The sequence below is a fragment of the Oreochromis aureus genome, linkage group 7, assembly GCF_013358895.1.
Source record: "Oreochromis aureus strain Israel breed Guangdong linkage group 7, ZZ_aureus, whole genome shotgun sequence".
NCBI lineage: Eukaryota > Metazoa > Chordata > Actinopteri > Cichliformes > Cichlidae > Oreochromis > Oreochromis aureus.
This window is the reverse complement of record NC_052948.1, coordinates 38,578,243-38,597,513: the sequence shown is the minus strand read 5'-3', so window position 1 is coordinate 38,597,513 and position 19,271 is coordinate 38,578,243. Positions and strand designations below refer to the sequence as shown.

The window sequence follows — 19,271 nt, the reverse complement described above, 5'->3', positions numbered from 1 at the left end:
ACTGTGACAAGGCTACATACGGTGCGCGTCAGAGTGTTATGGTTCACCGTAGCAGTAGATGAGATTGCGTGTGAGCTGCACAAAAATGTTCTCCACGGCAGGGTATCCTGGTAACAACAGCAGAGGGCAAAAAATAATATAAACTAGCTTGGTGTTATTCAGAGAGTAGGCTTAAAACAGACAAAGCGCACATAAACACACAGGTGCGCTCACCTGGACGTCTTCACAGAGCCATCTGTCACATGACTGCCCGTGCCAACATTTCTCTGTCGACACAGCGGCTTTCTTACCTTCGCTGTCTGGACCCTGCAGGCAAGATTGTCCAGTCTGGTTCACCCACTTATGTATTATAGTTCATGTAATGCATATATATGTCATGTGCTTTCTATTGGAAAAATGATCACTTTTGATCAAATAATTTGATTGAAAAGGACATACCATTGAATTTCTGTAAAGCACCAGTTGTGTATATAGTTTTTTTTTTTTTTTTTAACTCAGGACACAGAAAAGGTGGGCAAACATTGCAATCTCTCACTTTACTCCAGTACTGGGTACCCACCATTCTTCATGGAATAGATTCCATAAGGTGGTGGACACAGGTTTCGGTCCTCATTGACATGATAACATCACACAGTTGCTGCGGATTTGAGGGCTGCACGTTTGTGAGTCTCCCGCTCCACAACATCCGAAAGGTGCTCTATCGGATTGGGATCTGAAGACTATGGAGGTCATTTGAGTACACTGCTATGTTCACGAAACTAACCTCGTCCAGTCTTTTGTTGTCCATTTTTCCAGAGCCTGTGTCACTTGTAGCCTGGGTCTCCTGTTTTTAGCTTAAATGAGTGGCAACCGTGTAAGTCTGCTGGCGCTGTAGCATTCAGACATAGAATAGAATAGAATAGAATGCCTTTATTGTCACTATACAGTTGTAGAATGAGATACAGAGCATCTCCCATTCAGTGCAAACATGCTGGGGGGTGGGTGCACAGCTCTGCAGCACAGTATACATATGAACAGTATTAACAGAGGAAAAAATATAATGTACAAATGTACAAACCAGTGTAAAAAAAGTAAATATGTAAATATGTATTCTATTGCACATAGAATATGGTATTCCACAGTGGTGGTTCATAGAGGGAAATGGGAAAATGAGGGGGGTGGGGGGGGGTGGGGGGGGTGTTATCGGTGCATGTGTGAGTTATAGGTGGTTATGGCCTTTGGGAAGAAACTGTTTTTGAGTCTGTGATGCTCTTCTGCTCTTCTGCACATGTTCTAACAAGTGTATATTTAAGTTACTGTTGCCTTCTTATCACTTCAAAGCAGTCTGGCCAATCTCCTCTGACCTCTGACCTCTGGCTTCTGGCGTCAACAATTTCCAAAATATTTAAACCAGCCCACTTAACACCATGCCATGTTCAAAGTCACTTAAGTCACCTTTCTTCGCCATTGTGGTGCTCAGTTTGAGCTTCAGCAGATCATCTTGAATGTTACATTAAATTTCTCCTATTTGATTGGCTGAGTAAAGACTTGTTAACCAGCAGTTAAACAGGTCATTGGCTGTTTAACTGCTTAACAGGTATTTATGGGAAATGTTGCCTTTAGCACAAACAAAAGGATGACTCTATAATGAGGCAACCAGCTTTTATAGAAACTTTTCTCTTTCTTAAGTTGTCAGTGTCAGTGATGCCGTGTTGTCTCATCAATGAGATAATAAACCCTAACACCAAGCTGAACATTGTTGTAACATTTTGGAGTGAGCCAAAGGAGATGATTAATAATTAAAGGGACAGTTCAACCCCAAATCAAATATAAATGATTTTGTCTTGGCCTATTTTGAAGATATCTGCTATAGAAATATCGGTCTTCCCTTGAATGTAGTGAAACGACATGCCATTCACCTGGTACTCAAATTGCATGTGAAAAACTGTTTCACAGAAGTCGGGACTTATTTCACAAACCAAGCAGCGTGAGCAGTAAAGGAATGCTTCTACTGGTGACGCGAGAGGCCTGTGCTCATGACAGCATGACAGGATGTAAACATTAATGTGTTGTTATGAAACTGCTCATAACAAGAATTGCGAAGTAATGGAAGGAGGCATGCTGACTTTGTCAAATGTATTTTTTTAGTGCTCGGAGCAACAAAATAGGCAAACACCACTTAGTTCCATTATCTGTAAGAGAAGGCAGACATTTCTACCAGAGGTACCTACAAAACCAGGAATCCAAAAGAATCCAGAGTAAAAAATAGATGTTTAACTTTGGGTCAGACTGACCTTTTTAATGATAACTATGCCTTCTAAAATGTCCTTTAGACACACAGACTGTGATTACTGTGATGCTGTAGTATCTAATTGCAGAACTGTGTGAAGGATTACTGACTCTGTGGTCACTTAGTGACACCCAGTGTTGGATGGCAGAATTACAAGCATTTGGTTGTTTTATATGAACCACTCATAATACCAACACTTAAAATAAAAAAAAACTATCTCCGCATAACTTTAAACATTTGACAGGTTTTGAGCCAAGAAGAAGTTTGCTAAAGCGTATGAGTGCTTATGCAACGAGTCTTTGCCAGTCTGTGTAATGTTCTGTTACTTTATCAATTCTTCCTCTGATCAATAAAACATCTTCTGTTGCTTACTGGTAGTCATAGGTGAGCCGCAGACTGGTGCGACTGATTTACCCATTTACTAAACAACTCTTTTCATTTAATATAGTATTTTGGTAGTATTTGACTGATTTTGATGAACTATTCCTTCCACTTCCTGTGACGTTTTTGTTCTTTTTTGACGCGTCAAAGAATAAAAAATGTGTCATCACTTTCCTTTGATATTTAACCCCAGCCGATTTGCTAAATTGACACTGTTATTGGGACATTGGTGGGTGAGTGACACAAATGCAGCTGCTTTTTCGTAAACAGTATTAAAAGCCTTGCGGTGCAGCGTGGTGCAATTTCTATTTCTGTGTTGGTTCATTATCATTGACGAAAGATTCTATATTTATATATATTTATACGTATGAAAAAAAATTGCCTGCAGAGAAAGACAGCGAAAGGAGGCCAGAGACAAAAGATGATAGTGGGATAAAAGGATGAGGGGGTGAGGGAGGAAGGGAGGTGGTAAGTGATGGTGGTGCCAGTAGTGGTGGTGGTGGTGGAGGGGGCTGTATGTGCACGACCAGAGTTAACATGAGACAGAGGAAAAACAGAGGGAGAGAGAGAGAAGGAAAGAGATGGGATTTTAGAGGATTTAGGTGGTGGTTTTGTATTAAAACCTGTTAGACACATCATAGTCAAGTACAGCGATGTTCAGGAATCAACTCAGATACAACTCATTGGATGAAATCTACTTTTTTTTAACACCTGGGAACTGAATCAGGACAGCCTTCGGTGAACTGGATACACAACTAACATCTCCCTTCTTTCCCTCCTCCTCTTTTTTTCTCTTCTTCCTTTCCAACTCCCTCCGAACATGTTCTTCTTCCAGCTTGTCATCATGTCCGGCACGGTCTTGTTGGCCTACTACATGGAGTGCACGGACCTGTTCAGCGTCCACGTGCAGGGTTTCTTCTGTAATGATGCTGACCTGATGAAGCCGTATCCTGGCACGGAGGAGTCCAGCTTCGTCCCTCCTCTCATCCTGTACTGCGTGGTGGCTGCTGCTCCGACGGCTATAGTAAGTAAACAGCAGTGTTTAAAACCGGGTCTTCTCTGTGGATTGCTCAAATTGTTTTACGATTTTCTCGTAAACAGCCGTCATTAAATGCAGCTTGGGTTTGTTTATTCAGGGTCTCCTCATCTTTGACTTTGCTTCGAATGCTTCACATCCATTTATTTTGAGAAGTGAATAATTTAAAAATGCAATTATCAATACTCTGCTGGGTGTCCTAGTATATGCAGGCTAATTTAAAGTTATAATTTAGCGTGACATGACCCAGTTTTGTGGCAGCATTTTTAAGTAAAACTGACTTGCAAATAATATACCTATCATTAGATATCATCCATTCAGCCTTCTGTCTGTACGCTACAGCAGCTGCATACCTATCTCTGGTAAAATATGGAAAAATATGCAAGAAAGATTTCACGGCAAGCAGTTTATGCCTGCAGGTCATACTCTTTCAATATCTTTTTATGGGTCAGCTAATAATATGTATGTCCCTGATTTCCTGTCTGTAGAATCTCTTTGACTTGTTTATCATACTCTACAAAACATCCTGCTAAAGGAGTGGAAGGTATGAAATGTGAGGCTGTGCTATACAGGGAGCAGTGCATGCTGGTTACATCTCAGGAATAAATGGTTTTTGTGGATTATAGTTGGATTTTGGTGGCAGTAGGAAGGTTTCTGGTTTGAACCTCATGGTCCGCTGGTGGCCTTTCTGTGTGGAGTCTGCATATTCTCCATGAGCCTGCATGGGTTTTCTCAAGGTGTGCTACACCAAGACATGAATCTCAGGTTAATTGTTCATTTTAAATTGGCTATAGTGGTTTCTTGTTATACTGGCAATATGCTGTAACAAATGATATGAATTTGAAGTACACAGGTCTTCTCGTGAAAGGTGTCTTGTGAACTACATTCACTGACATGACTTTTATTTCTTTGCAGACATTTTAACAAGGGCATGTTATGCAAAATCCATTGGCTAGTAATGGCATTATTAGCATATTAGGTTAATTTGTCACAGGATGTAAAGCACACACGTGCAATCAATACCATGAGTCATATTTAGCCATATCTGTTGAGGGTGGCACGGTCCTGATGCACCAAAGCCATAAATGTCACACTTGCGTTACTACTCTGGTGTTTAAAAAATTCCAGCTGCAAAGATAATAAATCATTCTCCGAAAACAGTCATTTCCAAGATGACTTGTATGCTCATACTGTGCAAGCGCTGCTGATTTAAATGCCTCAAACAGGAGCGACTTTCAGCCACCAGGTGTCAGTTTTGCTCCATGCTTATTAATTTCAGCCCGTTCACAACAGGCACCATCTGTCTCTGAGCCCTTGGGTCAGCTCATTATTAAACCCATGTCAAATATTTTCTGAACACCTCCTGAAGCGTGTTTGCATTTGCTTGTTTGATATTAAAATGTATTTTTTTCTCCATTCGGCCATATGTGAAGGAAAAAAACAAGTTAGTCTGAGAATACAGGGAACGTTTGGTTTTTGAGTAGCTGCTGTCTGAAGGTCAAATGGCCACGTACATATATATGTATTTGAAGATGTATTATAGATACACTGATAGCAGCTATTTTACCAGCATTTATTTGTTATCAAATTCAAAATATCTCACCAGCGCTGGAGATTGTATAGAACTGAGATCTGGATCAGTGGGTTCGGCCGGTTGATGTGCTGCTGTGATTCTGCAGTGTAGTGTAATCACTTATTTTTTCTGTAGGACAATTAATTTTCATTTATCAAATGTTTTTTTTTGTGCCCTGCTTTTCTTGTTCAAAAAGAGAGACTTGTTGTAAAGACCATAAACAAGATCGTGGATCATCAGCTTTAATGTCCAATCAGCATCAACTTCCCAGCTTTTTTGCACTTACTTGGTATTATTTTATCTACTGTGCTAATGAGTGGTTGAAAAGCCTGCACACATGCTACATGTTCCATTGATTGTAATCTAAATTTTGCTCCCTAAACGAATATAGAAAACCCTTTTCAGTTGTGTCACATGTCCAATTCCCTCATAACCTTGTTTTTATTGCAGTTTTAAAAGGCATCTAATCATGGATGTGATCGTTACACCAGTCGGTTAACACATACAGTACCACCCATTTATTTATGATCATTCAGCTGCCTCCTTTGGTCCCTTGTTTTTATGCGCTTCTACTTTAGTTGTTTGCATAGAGGCTTTGAACACCAACTGTTGTCACCAGCGTGTTTCCTGAAGTAAATTCTGAATTATTGTCACTTTTATTGAGGAAATAAAAGACATCCCATAGCTTGCATTTACCCCCACGTAGGTGTTTGGTCTCTTGATGTGTCAGCAGAACGGAGAGAAACACACCTCTCTGCATTCACACACATATGTGCACATGCAGATTTGACATGCGTGATACAATAACACAAGCTGGTTTAAAATCTGGAAGGGTGCTCTGATTGGCCAGGAAATGTGACAGACGTTATTATTTACACTTCATGGGGTGAGAGTGCATCTGTGTGCAATTTTGACTCACCTTTCTGCAGTGATTACTTCAGTAAGTGGGTGTGCTCACTGACCACTTCATTAGGTACACCTTACTAGTACTGGGTTGGACCTCCTTTTGCCTTTAGGGCTCCCTTAGTTCTTCATGGGATCAATTCAATAGAGTGCTGGAAACACTCATCTGGGATTTTGGTCCATATTGACATGATAGCAGCAGCTGGTTGAAGACTCAAGAATCTCAAGTTCCATCACATCCAAAAGGTGCTCTAGTGGATTGAGATCTTGTGATAATGGAGCCTGAGTTTGAGTATAATGAACTCATTGTCATGTTTAAGAAACCAGTTTGGGATGATCTGGGCTTTGTCAAATGACACATTAACTTGCTGGAAGCAGCCATCAGAAGACGGGTACAGTGTGGTGGTAAAGGGTTAGACATGGTCAGAAACAATATTGAGGTAGACTATATCATTTAAAGAATGCTCAAAGTGTGCCTAGAAAATATCCCCCAAACCATTATAAGGCCACCAGCAGCCTGAACATTTGGTACAAGGCAGGATAGATCCTTGTGTTCATGTTGTTTATGCTACATTCTGACCCAACCATGTGAATGTTGCAGCAGAAAGCGAGACTCGTCAAACCATGCGAGGTTTTTCTAACCTTTTATTGTACTGTAGCTTCAGCTCTCTATTCTTACCCGACAGAAATGACACTTATGCGGGTCTTATGCTGCTGTGGCACAACTGCTTCAAGGTTCTATGTTTTGTCTGTTTGGAGATGCTCTTTTGCATACATGAATTGTAAAAAGTGCATACTTAAGTTAAAATAGCAGTCAATAGCAGTGTGCTCATTCCCCTTTGGCTTCTGACATCACTGAGGCTGGATATTTTCTGTTGTTTGGACCATTCTCTGTAGACCCTAGAGATGGCTTGGTGGGGAAATCCCAGTAGATAGGCTGGTCCAAGTATTTCAGAAACTGCTCATCTTCCACCAACAACCATTTTCAAAGTCACTTAAATGACCTTTCTTCCCCATTCTGATGCATGTCATCTCGACTATGTCTGCATGCCTAAATGCTTTGACTGCTGTCATGTGATTGGTTAATTAGAATCTTCAATACGGAGCCACTGATGAGGTGTACCTTATGAAAAGGTCAGTGAGTGCATGTGTGTATACTTGGTCATGGTATGTAGTCAGTAGATAAGTATAATTATTTATTTTGTTGCTATCTTTTGTTTATAAACACCACTCTGTCACCGGAACATTTGTTAGTGGATGATTTTTGCATTATACCTGTAGATGAAATCTTTCTTCCTTTCTCCAAGTGTCACTTATTCATTCAACCTTTATCTTGACTTGTAAATTGCACTGAACCCACTTGCAAGCTTTATTTACTACAGTATCTGACTAAAAGGCCAGATGTTCTTTAACGCATTGTTTGTGTAATTTAATACTCCGTCTTAGTCCCATCCCCTCCTCAGAGAGTGCTGTGTCAGCTGTTAAAGCTTTTTTGTAATCCTGCCACTTCTTTCCACTGTTTTTTTTATTCTGCCCCCTTTTTTTGTGACTTTCTCTTTGGAATATGCTCTATATGGCCTTTCTTTTACAAATTGCCTTTAGCCATTGGTACGCCATCCCATACCTTATAATTGTGCCCTTTGAGAGTGCTGTGTCAGGTGCTTGACACTGTGTGTCATTCCATCTCCACGTGTCATAAAACAGAGGGGCATTCAGTCAGAATTAATGATGGCAGGGCTGGGATGTGGGCCAATTAGTACAGAGTCAGTAAATTATGCAGTTTTCCACATGGCCGAACCAATGGGATGCTGTGAAGGTTAGATGGGTTGTGTTCATGCAACAGTCTATAAACCCGTTCAACCATGGCATAAGGCAAAATAGAGCCTGTTTTATCATTTTCAGTGCCAAGATGATAAAATATTGCTTTTGCCAGGTGTACATCCCACAGAAACAAAAGATAATGTTTCCCAAAATGGGCAACATCTGTGCATTTTATCACACACCATTTTAGCTCCTTGTGGCTTATTCCACTTCCTCAATTGTGTGTCTTGGTAGCAATACTGAAAATTATGGGCTCATTAAGAAGAGATCTAAAGCTTAAAGCAGCATTGATTGGGTTTCTGTTGTTGTTTTTTTTCTGTTTTTCCCTTTTTTCCCCTCTTGGCAGAGTACCAAGCCTTAAGCTCGACATCTTTACATATTATCACCCTTTGAAATGAATATGCAAACCGTATCCTATTCGCACATCCACAGAGACACAAAGCAGTATCAGCATTCATTTGGTGTAACATTTCAGGAGTCATATTCTGTTTTAGTTTTGTTTATTTTCTGCATTGAATCATGAGAGAAGTATTTGTTTCATTAGCTGCTAATTGGTCTAACAGCTCCTCAAAGCTCCTGTAAACAACACTGATGAGCTTAAAGACGTGAATATCCTCTAAAGAGTTGAAGGGAAGTGCACAGTTGGGAAAAGTTATGTCACTGTATCGTTATACAGTTAAGTCAAAACAAGCTCTATTTTGAATTAACGAAGTGTTTATTTTACACTTTGTTCCATTATTACACAAAAACTGTGTATGTGTGTCTGGTTTTTTCTTTCTTTTTCTGCAACCAAACCTGGTACACAGATGCATCTCAGGCCCCTAGAGGTTCTGATCAGTATTCGATATTATGGCGTTGCCATATTGCCAAGCAACCACCTAGCATTGGTTTAAAATGATGCATTTTGATTCAGTTGCATTAATATGTAAGATCTTTAGATTCACAAAAATTAAATTGTATTTTATGATGCTGCCATGTTCCTCCTACCGACAGGCTAAAATGACCCATTTTTAGCATTTAAATACCAATCATCACCCTGATATTTGTATTTTTTTTTTAAATTTTCTCAATGTTATTTAGCATATCAGTTTGCCAACAATATGAACAGGCCAAATAATACTTCATACTGTTTCTTCTCATATAAAATATGAGGAGAAACAGTAACAGGCTTGATTGTTCCATTAGTTGCTAATGAAGAATCTCATTAGTTATCAGCTGTTGCCCCATTTTCATTTTCTGTCCTTATTAACTAAAGGAACATGTTTTTCATGTTTCTACCATCGACTCATTGGTTTCAATTGTAATACAATTGCTCTTTAATGCATAGCCCAAAGACATTTCTATTTCTCAGTAAATACTACACTTTTTTTTTCTCCTTATGAAAAATGTTGTAATTTAAGTTCAGAGAAAGGCTAGTACTCACATTATAATGTGGAAGCTGGAAAAGGTAAAACTAAGATGTAGATGCATAAAGGAGGATGGTCCTAACACTAAACTTTTAGGAGTATCATTTCTTATGTGTCCCTTTTTTTAAACATTTGAGCAGCTTGATATCATTTTTATGTCACAGATATTTCAGAGACTTCAGATTTTACATGTTTTGATGTCTCAAAGCTATTGGGATACACAAACTGGAAGTCTGTTCTTTTCTCTCATGTCAGGTCACTTACTGAAAAAAAGCCCTCTCAGAAAGGTTTGCATGTTTTTTTTAATGTCTCTTGTTTAACCTTTTCATTTTCTGCTCCAACATCATTGTGTCAGTTGAATGCCAAGTTGTTTCTCAGTTTTCTGGCATATACATAGAGATGGCTATTTTCAGTCAGTTTTTACTGACATTTGTATAAAGGAAAGTGGGGGGTTGCATGAGTTGAAATAACACAATCAGTCAGTAGTACCTAACCTTTTCAGCGGTGAAATAGACTCTAGTGAGACAAATGCTTCTAGGCAAGTGCTAGCTGCTAGAAAATGTAAATGCCATCATTTAGAAAAAAAAAACCAGAAACAAAACAAAATTAACTGATTTTAATCATTTAAAAAAACTGCATGGAAACACACTGATCCTATACTAGTTAAAAGAGTTATTTTAACCAGTGTTCACCTGTATGGTAATAGTTAAAGTCACTGTAATAAGTGTAAGTTAATAGGTAATGAGATCCTTATAAATCCTTATAAAATACACATAAATGATCTGTTAATAAAACTTTTGAATTGTCAGTAATATTTAAAGCACTTATTAGTTATGCGTAAACAATTTATAGAATGTCTAATCCAATTCACTGATAGTAGGACCAAGAGTCTGTAACACAGAACTGTTTTGATTATTTAGATTAGGAGATGTAATGCACCACATCTGATTAGGTGGTGTGCACTAACTTCACAAAAAAACAAACAGAGGTGATGACACCCCATGTCACACTTACATTCTACAGACATCATCAGACAGTAAATACAAAACGCAGTTTTTAAGTGATTATGTTTTTCATTAAGGAAAAAAATAAAGGTGTCCAAACCTGCCTGGCCCTATATGAAAAAATAATTGCCCACCTGAACGTAATAAGTGGTTGCCAACCTTGGCAGAAAGAACTGCAATCAAGCGTTTGTGATAACTGGCAATAAGTCTTTCAGGAGGATTGGAGGATTTTTTTTGCAGAATTGTTTTCATTAAGCCTCATTGGAAGGTTTTTGAACATAAAACACGATGGGAACACCACACTGCACGTAAAACTGTATTATTGGAAAATTGTACATAAACTCATAAATCTCACCAGTGTTATATGGTTCAGCTCATTATAAATACTTTATGTTCTATTTAATCTCCAGCAATGCGTCATGTACCTCATCTTAGATATGTGGGCTTCACAGCATCATATATCTCTAAAACAACAGCAGACAAATGCAGCCTGACATCTTGATTTTAAAAAGTTACTTACAGTAATAACATTTTCAGCTGAATTAAACAAAACTATGCGACTCGTTAACATTCAGTATCTACAAAGGGGTTGAAACATTAATGAGAAATTAAAGTGGTCTAGTCTAAAAACAGCTGTTGGCCAAGGTTTATAAGAGGAAATGTATCTGTTATGATGATAAGAGAAGTGTGCTTCTTTGCTAATGCTAGCTCTGTTTCCACACAAAGCACATGCTAACAAATCTCACAGCAGTGAAAGCAGAGCCATCAGTCACAAGACTGATGTGTTCTGTCAAATCAGAGCGTTACCTACAACCTGAAAAAAAGCTACTGGCCTATAATCTCAAGTCTTTGTTAATGGGACACTAATGCCTTCAAAATACTTGCTCCTTACAGATTGCATGCTCCGTAGACAAGCAGAGTTAAGGCTGTATACGAAGACCCAACTACAGCCACACAATTCATTTAAAGGATGGGTGCAAGCAGACAGGAACTTGATGGGACACCAGTGCCTCTAACATTAACATCAACATATACACAGAGACACTCAGGTGTACAGGAAACTCGATGCTCAGGATGAACATCTAACTAGAACCTAACTAGAAACAGTGAACGAACAACAATGCTGCACCACCCTAAAATGCTGTATTTGCCTTTGAAAACAAGGAGAATTCAAAAGATCCCGATATGACCTATGTTGCGCTATGAAGGCAGCCAAGCGGAATTAGAGAGACAAGGTACAGACACGGCTCAGCAGTAACAACTCTCAGAGCATGTGGAAGGAGCACTTTACACTTTGTAGGTAAGCCCAGGTGCACAGTCAATGTCACCGTCTTGCTCCACGATGAGGTACATAAGTTTTCTGCCCATTTTGAGAGTCAGAACGCCACTCTCCCTGAGGGGCCTTCCAAAAACGTCAAGGCTGGCACTCTGATCATTAAAGAGGATGACGCACAAAGTTTTTTCCAGCATGTCAACACCTGTAAAGCAGCCAGACCCAGCAGTATCCCCATCAGAGGATGCAGCTCACAGGAGTCTTTTAAACTTCTTTCTCTCCCTGCCTGTTGTCCCCTCCTGTTTTAAATCATCAGTCATTGTGTGTGTTCCAAGAAGGAGTAAGGTAATATGCTTAAATGACTGCCACCCTGTTCTCCATCTATCATAGGAAAATCCATTTGAGATGCAGATGAAGTATTTTATTCCTGACATTTTGTCACCCAATCTGGACCTGATACATTTGCCAAGAGGTATAGCTCCACTGATGATGCTTCAGGCACAACACTTCACAACACTCTCAGTGATGTGCCAATAAATCGTATATTTGAACTGAGCATGCATTACCATAATTCCCTAAAGAATCAACACTTAAATGCCTGGGACTTAACCTCTGCAGGAGGATTGTGAACTTGTTCTCAAGCCAACACAAAGTGGTGAGGATTGCCCCTGTGACTATGTCCTGATCTTCCTCCTATCCTCCCAGAATTCACATTATCACACAGATCCAGATTAGAAGTTACGATTGCCGATGGCACATCAGTGATTGGCTTAATTATCAGCAGCTTCTCAAGCTAAAAGTCAAAACAAAGAACTTTAAGAGGAAAGGGAACAATCACATGTGTCTTAGTAAGTATGTCCTTTGAAGCTTATATACCCATTGACATCACATGGGACCTATTTTCCTAAAGGAAAAATACACATAAAACATAAAATCCTGTAATGTGATTGTAATATAATTGCTATTGTTATCTGCGTTTGTTCAGACTGTAATTTCTTTTTGACTGGGGACAAACACATTGACTTTACCTTTAAAAACTGCTTTTTTTTCTTTTTGAGTCTCAGACAGGTCAAAGAAATTGGTCTGCACCTTTTTATGTTATAAGTCTTCTGTCTGGGTCTGCAGAAGGTGGTGTTAGTAGCCCAGCAGATTAGTCACTTTAAGCTTTTGCTGCTACATAATGACATGAGGCATTTCACCTTGTTGGCTGATGGATCGTTTCTTTCACTTGGCCATTACAGTTTAAGTATGTGAATTTTGACTCTCTCATATGCACACACACACACACACACGCACATGCATACTGCTCAAAAAATTAAAGGAACACTTGGGTCAGTGTCACTACTGGTAGCATGAGGTAGAGGTTGTCTAGAGACAGTACAGAGGTTGCACAGTTTGTCCAACTCCTCTAGGATGGCACATCAATATAAGCCATTACAAGGTTTACTGTGTCTCTCAACACTCTCAAGAGCATAGAGGAGATTCCAGGAGACGGACAGTTACTCTAGGAAACCTAGAGCCTTAGAAGGTCCTTAACTCCTGGGCAGGACTGGTATCTACTCCCTTGTGCAATGAGGAACAGGATAAGGATGCCAACTACAAAATGACCTCCAGCAGTCCACTGGGGTGAAAATCTCTGGCCAAACAATCAGAAACAGACTTCACAAGGGTGGCCTGAGGGCATGACATCCTTAAGTGGGCCCTGTGCTCACTGCCCAGCACTGTGGAGCCCAACTGGCATTTGCCATAGAATACCAGGTCAACCACTGATGCCCTGTGCTTTTCACAGATGAGAACAGGGGCGACAGTATGAAGGAGTTCCATACCACTGACTGGCTGTCATGCTCGCCTGACCTAAATCCAGTAGGACACCTCTGGGACGTTATGTTTCAGAACATCCCAGTGCTGCCAGGTTGCACCTTAGACTCTCCAGGAGCTCAGTGATGCCCAGTCCAGATCTGGGAGGAGATCCACAAGGACATCATCCATTGTCTCATTGGGAGCATGCCCCGACGTTGTCAGGCATTTTAATCTATTCATTATTTTCACATAAATTGTAGCCACAAGGAGATTCTATAAACATGCCCTTAAAGCAGATTTTTGGAAAAAAAAAAATCAGTTAGCATTGCATTAAAGAGTGCATTAAAAATATGTTTAGAAATTGTTTTTAAAACATTGCAATAACAAAGTATAAAATAGTATAAAAACATGTAGGCCTAATTGAATTTAACAATGTATTAATAATGCATTGCATCCTTATGATAAGAACCTTATTAAAAAGCATTGCTGCTATTACTGCTACTTTCCAATTGTAGCATAGGTTTTGGCTGTATTTTTGTTGACTGTATATACAAACTTCAGTCATAAATTTTAAACATTGGTTGACTTTTAATTTGTATTATTGGTACTTTAGAAAAGGAGGCTCCTTAAAAATAAATCCATGTGGTCAAATTAAGCCAGTTAGGCTTAATAATTCATTATGCCAGCTACTTTTTATTTAATGCAAAATGTATTTTGGTTCACTGCAACTGCTGCTAGTCTGACTGTTGCAAGTGGTCTTCCTTTTACAGTTTTTAAAGCTTGCAAAAGCTTGTTTTGGTCACTCTGCAAAGATAGACATTTTTGGATCATTAGCCATCAGAAGATTGATTTTTCTGCCGTGATGGATTTGATCCTTGTTTCGCTATGTGCAATGCCTCTCATCCTGTGACACAAATGTTTATTTGAAAATATTAATCCACCTTTAGTCATGCTGACAGTTGCAGACAGGACTGAATCAAATGCATAGATTTAGAAGGTTCACACTGATTTTTATGGGAATGCTTTCAGTGCTCATTTATTCCTTTTAAAAAATTTTTTTTACTTTGCATTTCCTGACATCAAAACACGAGCTGCTCTCGCTGCTCTCGCTGCTCACTGCCACACAGAAAGAGACGGACTGGAGGTGCATTCACAAGAACATGTTGATGAGAAAGCATTCATGAGGGATGGAGGAAAATTCACCTGTCCTAAGGCCCCAAACAAACACACATCAAAGGCCAAAACCACATGGGTGCACACATATGCACTAAGTGTATGCACACACTGTCTCTGATAAACACACACATATATTTGAAGCAGTCTTTATCACCCAAGGCGACTGGCAACAAGATCCATTTTGTGTGTCCAGCAGCAGTTTTTCCATTAGACCTGATGTAATGTCCAAACTATAATGGACCTGAAGAAAGGCTGCATTAAGGCACAGTGGTTTATGTACACAGGCCAGACTGGATAAAAATGTTTCTCTGCTCCATAACAGGATGCCAAAAGTTAATGTTTCCCCTTTTCCTTCTGTGTGTTCGCTGGGTGTAAGTTTTGTTAAAACGTTAAGTGCGGGTTCTGGAGGGTCCTCTTTTTTTGATAGTCAGACATTTAGTTTCCTGCATTTTAATGTGTCAATTTAATGCATTTATTTATAGAGTAAAGATATTTATTTATGGGTTAAAACACAACTTTTAAGCCCCAGTATAATAGAATATTATGCAGTACAACTTTCAGACAATCTGTATTGCTTTCAAATATTTATTCTTGTGTAAACAAACCTTTCTCATTTAATATTATCCCTGCTGAGCCAATACAACACATACAGGCATGGTGCACTGCTCTGCTGTATTTCGTGTCTTTTGTTTTGGAAAATGATTCATGTTTGCACATGGCATCAGATCACATCCCTGTGATGTGTGTTCTATTAAAAAAAGTTGCACTAGTTTTTTAATAGCTCATATTTATATACTTTTTTCTTAAAAAGTTTTTAAAAAAGTAACCGTAATCTAGGCTTCCTTGGTTCTCAAATCTTTTTGCGAGGGAAGAATTCCTCCTCTTGCCTTCTGGCTTCTCCATGATTATTAACCTGGCAGCATGTGCACAGCACCAGAGGTGAGGAGTAGATGCTGCATGTTTCTGACTGAGATCACAACACTGTGTTTCTGTGCGTCTGTCTGTGGCTTAATTGTGTTTGCCACAGCATTTTTATTTTTTATTTATTTTTCTAAAATATTAATATTTTTGGAGTGAAAATAGACTGTGCAGAGAAGAAAAACATCCAACCCTGTCGGGCAGATATTTGATGTAACATAGTAGCAGGTTTTTCAGAATAAAAGTTAATTTATTTAGGTTGACAAATACAAGTTTAAATATTTAAGGAGGAGACATCACATCTGCCCTCTTTGAAATTTCTGCCTTTGTTCTGTGCGTTCCTTTTGCTTTTTCTGTGTGCATATTCACCTATTCATATTCTCTTTCATTTTTTGTGCCTGTGTGTGTTTGTGTATGTAGATTTTCATCGGAGAGGTGTCCATGTACATGATGAAATCAACGAGGGAAGCTCTGTTGGCCCAGGAGAAAACAATAGTGACAGGAGACTGTTGTTACCTCAACCCCCTCATCCGCCGCATCATACGCTTCATAGGTAAGAACCTTGTATCGCAATGTACTCTAAACTGCCCTAAGGCTGCTTGTGCTAATGGTACCAGACAGTGACTGAAAACTCTGAAATACACATGAAAAGTACTTTGGGCTTTAGCATGTGTAAGGTCCCACCAGTATTTGCCTGGCGCATCACCTCAGTGCAGCTGCGATGAACTGAAAGACCGGAAAATTATGGATCACTGATCTGATTGAAATAATTTCATTCAGTTCTCAACAAAGACTGTGTGTAGAATAAGGGATCAGATTAGTATTCAAAAGCGCATTAGCATGCAATTCTGTGATCCGTCACCATCACATTAAGACGCTGCTTGTGACTTCAGCCTTGTTTTGTTTAATTTAATACAAAACTATATAAGCATTGTTTATTAGTGTAATAGCTTGCATCTGCAACATCAGCCAAGCCTTAACCACGCCACAGCATGCTGTATATATCACAACTAAACTCAGTGTTGGTGCTGTCAGTCACCTGTGAGGGGAGCTCCAATGCAGACAGCCATGGATTTAGTGACCCTGGTGATTTACACCTTGAAAAAACAAACTTTTAACAGTTCTGATTTATCCTGTACTTCAGTAAAGGGCTCTCAACAAACATGGCCATCAAGTAGCAAAACAACTGTGACATGTGTGTCTGGTACTGACTTTGTTGTTGTAATGTTGTTGAGTCACAGTGATGTAGTGTGTTGAACAGCTGTAGATAAAATGGAAAAACTTGAAAAAAATGACATGGTAGTTGAATGATGAATTTTCTGTTTTTGCAGTGAAGTGAATGTTTTTGGCTCAAGTATCAAGTAAATATAATTTGAACCAATGCGTTTAAATTATGTTGACTGCTTAAGCATCAGATGTCACATTTTAATTAAATTTAAATATGCTGCTAAACTCAGTGAGGCTCAACTGTTGTGGGCAAAGATATGTGATATTAGCTTTTTTCACCAGAGTGCTGCCCAATGCAGACCAGTGACCAAAGGCCAGACAAACACTGGGATAGAGAAACCTCTCATATAAAATAATGTTTGTGGAGAAGCCTTTGCTTTTACTGGTGTATTCCAAATATTGCTTACATTTTTTTGTATGGTAAGCTAACAGCTAAACAGCTGTTATCATGGAAAAGAAAGGAAATGAAATATATTTTAAAAACAAGGACAAGTCCGTGTGTCAATTTTCTATAAAAGCTCTATAAAACCTTTAAATTTTGATTATTTTATAACAACGCTTTACCAGAATTGGGCAGACAGACAGACTCTGTTCCAGTAGAGAGAGTCTGCTGGACTTTCCTGTCATAGTTGAAGGAAAAAAACTTTACAAAACACATTAGAAATTCAATCAGCAATTCACCTGATTTATATTTTGAGACCCGTTAAATTTGTGAAATTGTCAAGGCATTTCCTGCTCACTTGTTCCCTCCCCTCTGCTCTTCTCTCACTCTAACCCCCTCCTCCCCCCAGTTCCCTCATTGCCCTTCACACAATCATGTCCCCGTGCCCCTCAAAACCTCCCTCTGCGACTCCCTCACCCCACCCGCCTGGATGACAACACAAAGCACAGTAATTTCATGGCTAAGCAAGCTAGATAATCAGCAGTCATATTTCACAGCAAAAGGAATGCAGACGTAGACACTGGTCAGTGTTGGTGGGCTAAAAGTGTCAGCACCATCATTTATATTAAACGCTATCTTATTTTTATGGTCTGTATTTGGCTTGCTGTTGTCCATTTTTCCTCACCTTCCATCTCAACATTAGTTAACTTGCACTTTGTTTTCATTCAGACTGGGTGGTCTGCATCACTCAGACAGACCACCCATTCTGTCTGAGTGATGCAGACCACACTTTGACATCTTGTCTGCACACACACACGATAGTCACGATTTAATGTGGTGGAACTGGGAGCTAGATAAACACCCACACTGGAAGGTGATAACTTACATGAACCCTTCTGTGTTTATTTGTGATCGTTTCATTGCTCTGTGTTTGTGGCTTTTCACGTGCTCTTCTCTCCTCTCCCGTCTGTGTGTCTGTGGTGCCGCAGGTGTGTTTGCATTCGGTCTGTTTGCTACAGACATCTTCGTCAATGCAGGCCAGGTGGTGACTGGAGGTCTCTCGCCCTACTTCCTGTCTGTTTGCAAACCCAACTACACTGGCACCGAGTGTCGCTTTAATCACCAGTTTATCGTCAACGGCAACATCTGCACTGGGAACCACGTGGTCGTGGAGAAGGCTCGGCGGTCGTTCCCATCTAAGGACGCTTCGCTGAGCGTTTACTCTGCTGTTTACCTGACGGTGAGAGGACTGCACCTTGTCCTTTATTTCAGAGACAAAAAAAGGCTTGAAAAAAACATTTTATAAAACATATATCTATTGTAATGACACAGCATATGTTTAATTAAATAGCATGAGATATATTTTAAGGCATGAATGTGTGTAACGATATTTGCATTTAGGTGTATATTTCATTTCCATTCAGTCTCCCTTTGTAGCACATGTGAACACTCACGTTTGTGTTTGCTTATCCCATTTTAAATGAGAAACCACCCAATAATGTGTAGACAAAAGAAAATTCTCCAGAGATTCAACCTGAGCACAGTTAATTAAAAGCAATGTCAAGTTCTAGTTTAGAATAGAAGGTAATTGGTTTACTCGTCTGTGGGAAAAAAAAAAAAAAGAAAATATATAATTTGAGCCAGTCTGCATAAAGTTGTACTGCACATACCTGTACCGTATGTGGAGTTTAAAACTACTGAATAAGAAGGAGTATTTGTTATAAACACAGCGCCTTCGGTTCTTTGATGGAGAAATTGGCAAGGAGGGACTTCATGCTATTTGAAATTGTGGTGAGGAATATTTCACACTAGCACAGCGACGGTTTAGGCATTTTTAGAAAATTGGCTGGAGGTCGCATGGAAAATTACTTTTTGAAGCGATAATTGAAGAGCAGCTGTTTGACATCTGAGTGACAGAGTGAGGGCCTCATCTTTGGAAAAAAGAGAGTGGAAGTGCAGATTTTATCAACAGGAGCAGGAGGAATACAAGAACAGATTGTTGTTGATGAAAATGAATTCGATACCTTCGCTACTTGATTGGAATAGAGGTAGGTGAAAGTTCAAGAGGTGAAAATATATGCAGGTAAACCTTTTTGTTTTTA

The 19,271-nt window shown here is 39.3% G+C and overlaps 1 protein-coding gene across 5 annotated transcripts in view; it reads left to right on the top strand.

Moving 5' to 3' along the window:
* plppr1 (phospholipid phosphatase related 1) overlaps positions 1-19,271 on the top strand; it is a 56,679-nt gene that overhangs the window by 29,903 nt on the left and 7,505 nt on the right. For all 5 annotated transcript variants that reach the window (XM_031745752.2, XM_031745751.2, XM_031745750.2 and 2 more), the window contains exons 3-5: positions 3,486-3,674; positions 15,981-16,113; positions 18,159-18,409. In XM_031745752.2, the coding sequence (XP_031601612.1) occupies positions 3,486-3,674; positions 15,981-16,113; positions 18,159-18,409 (573 nt within the window). The remainder of the gene's footprint in view (positions 1-3,485; positions 3,675-15,980; positions 16,114-18,158; positions 18,410-19,271) is intronic.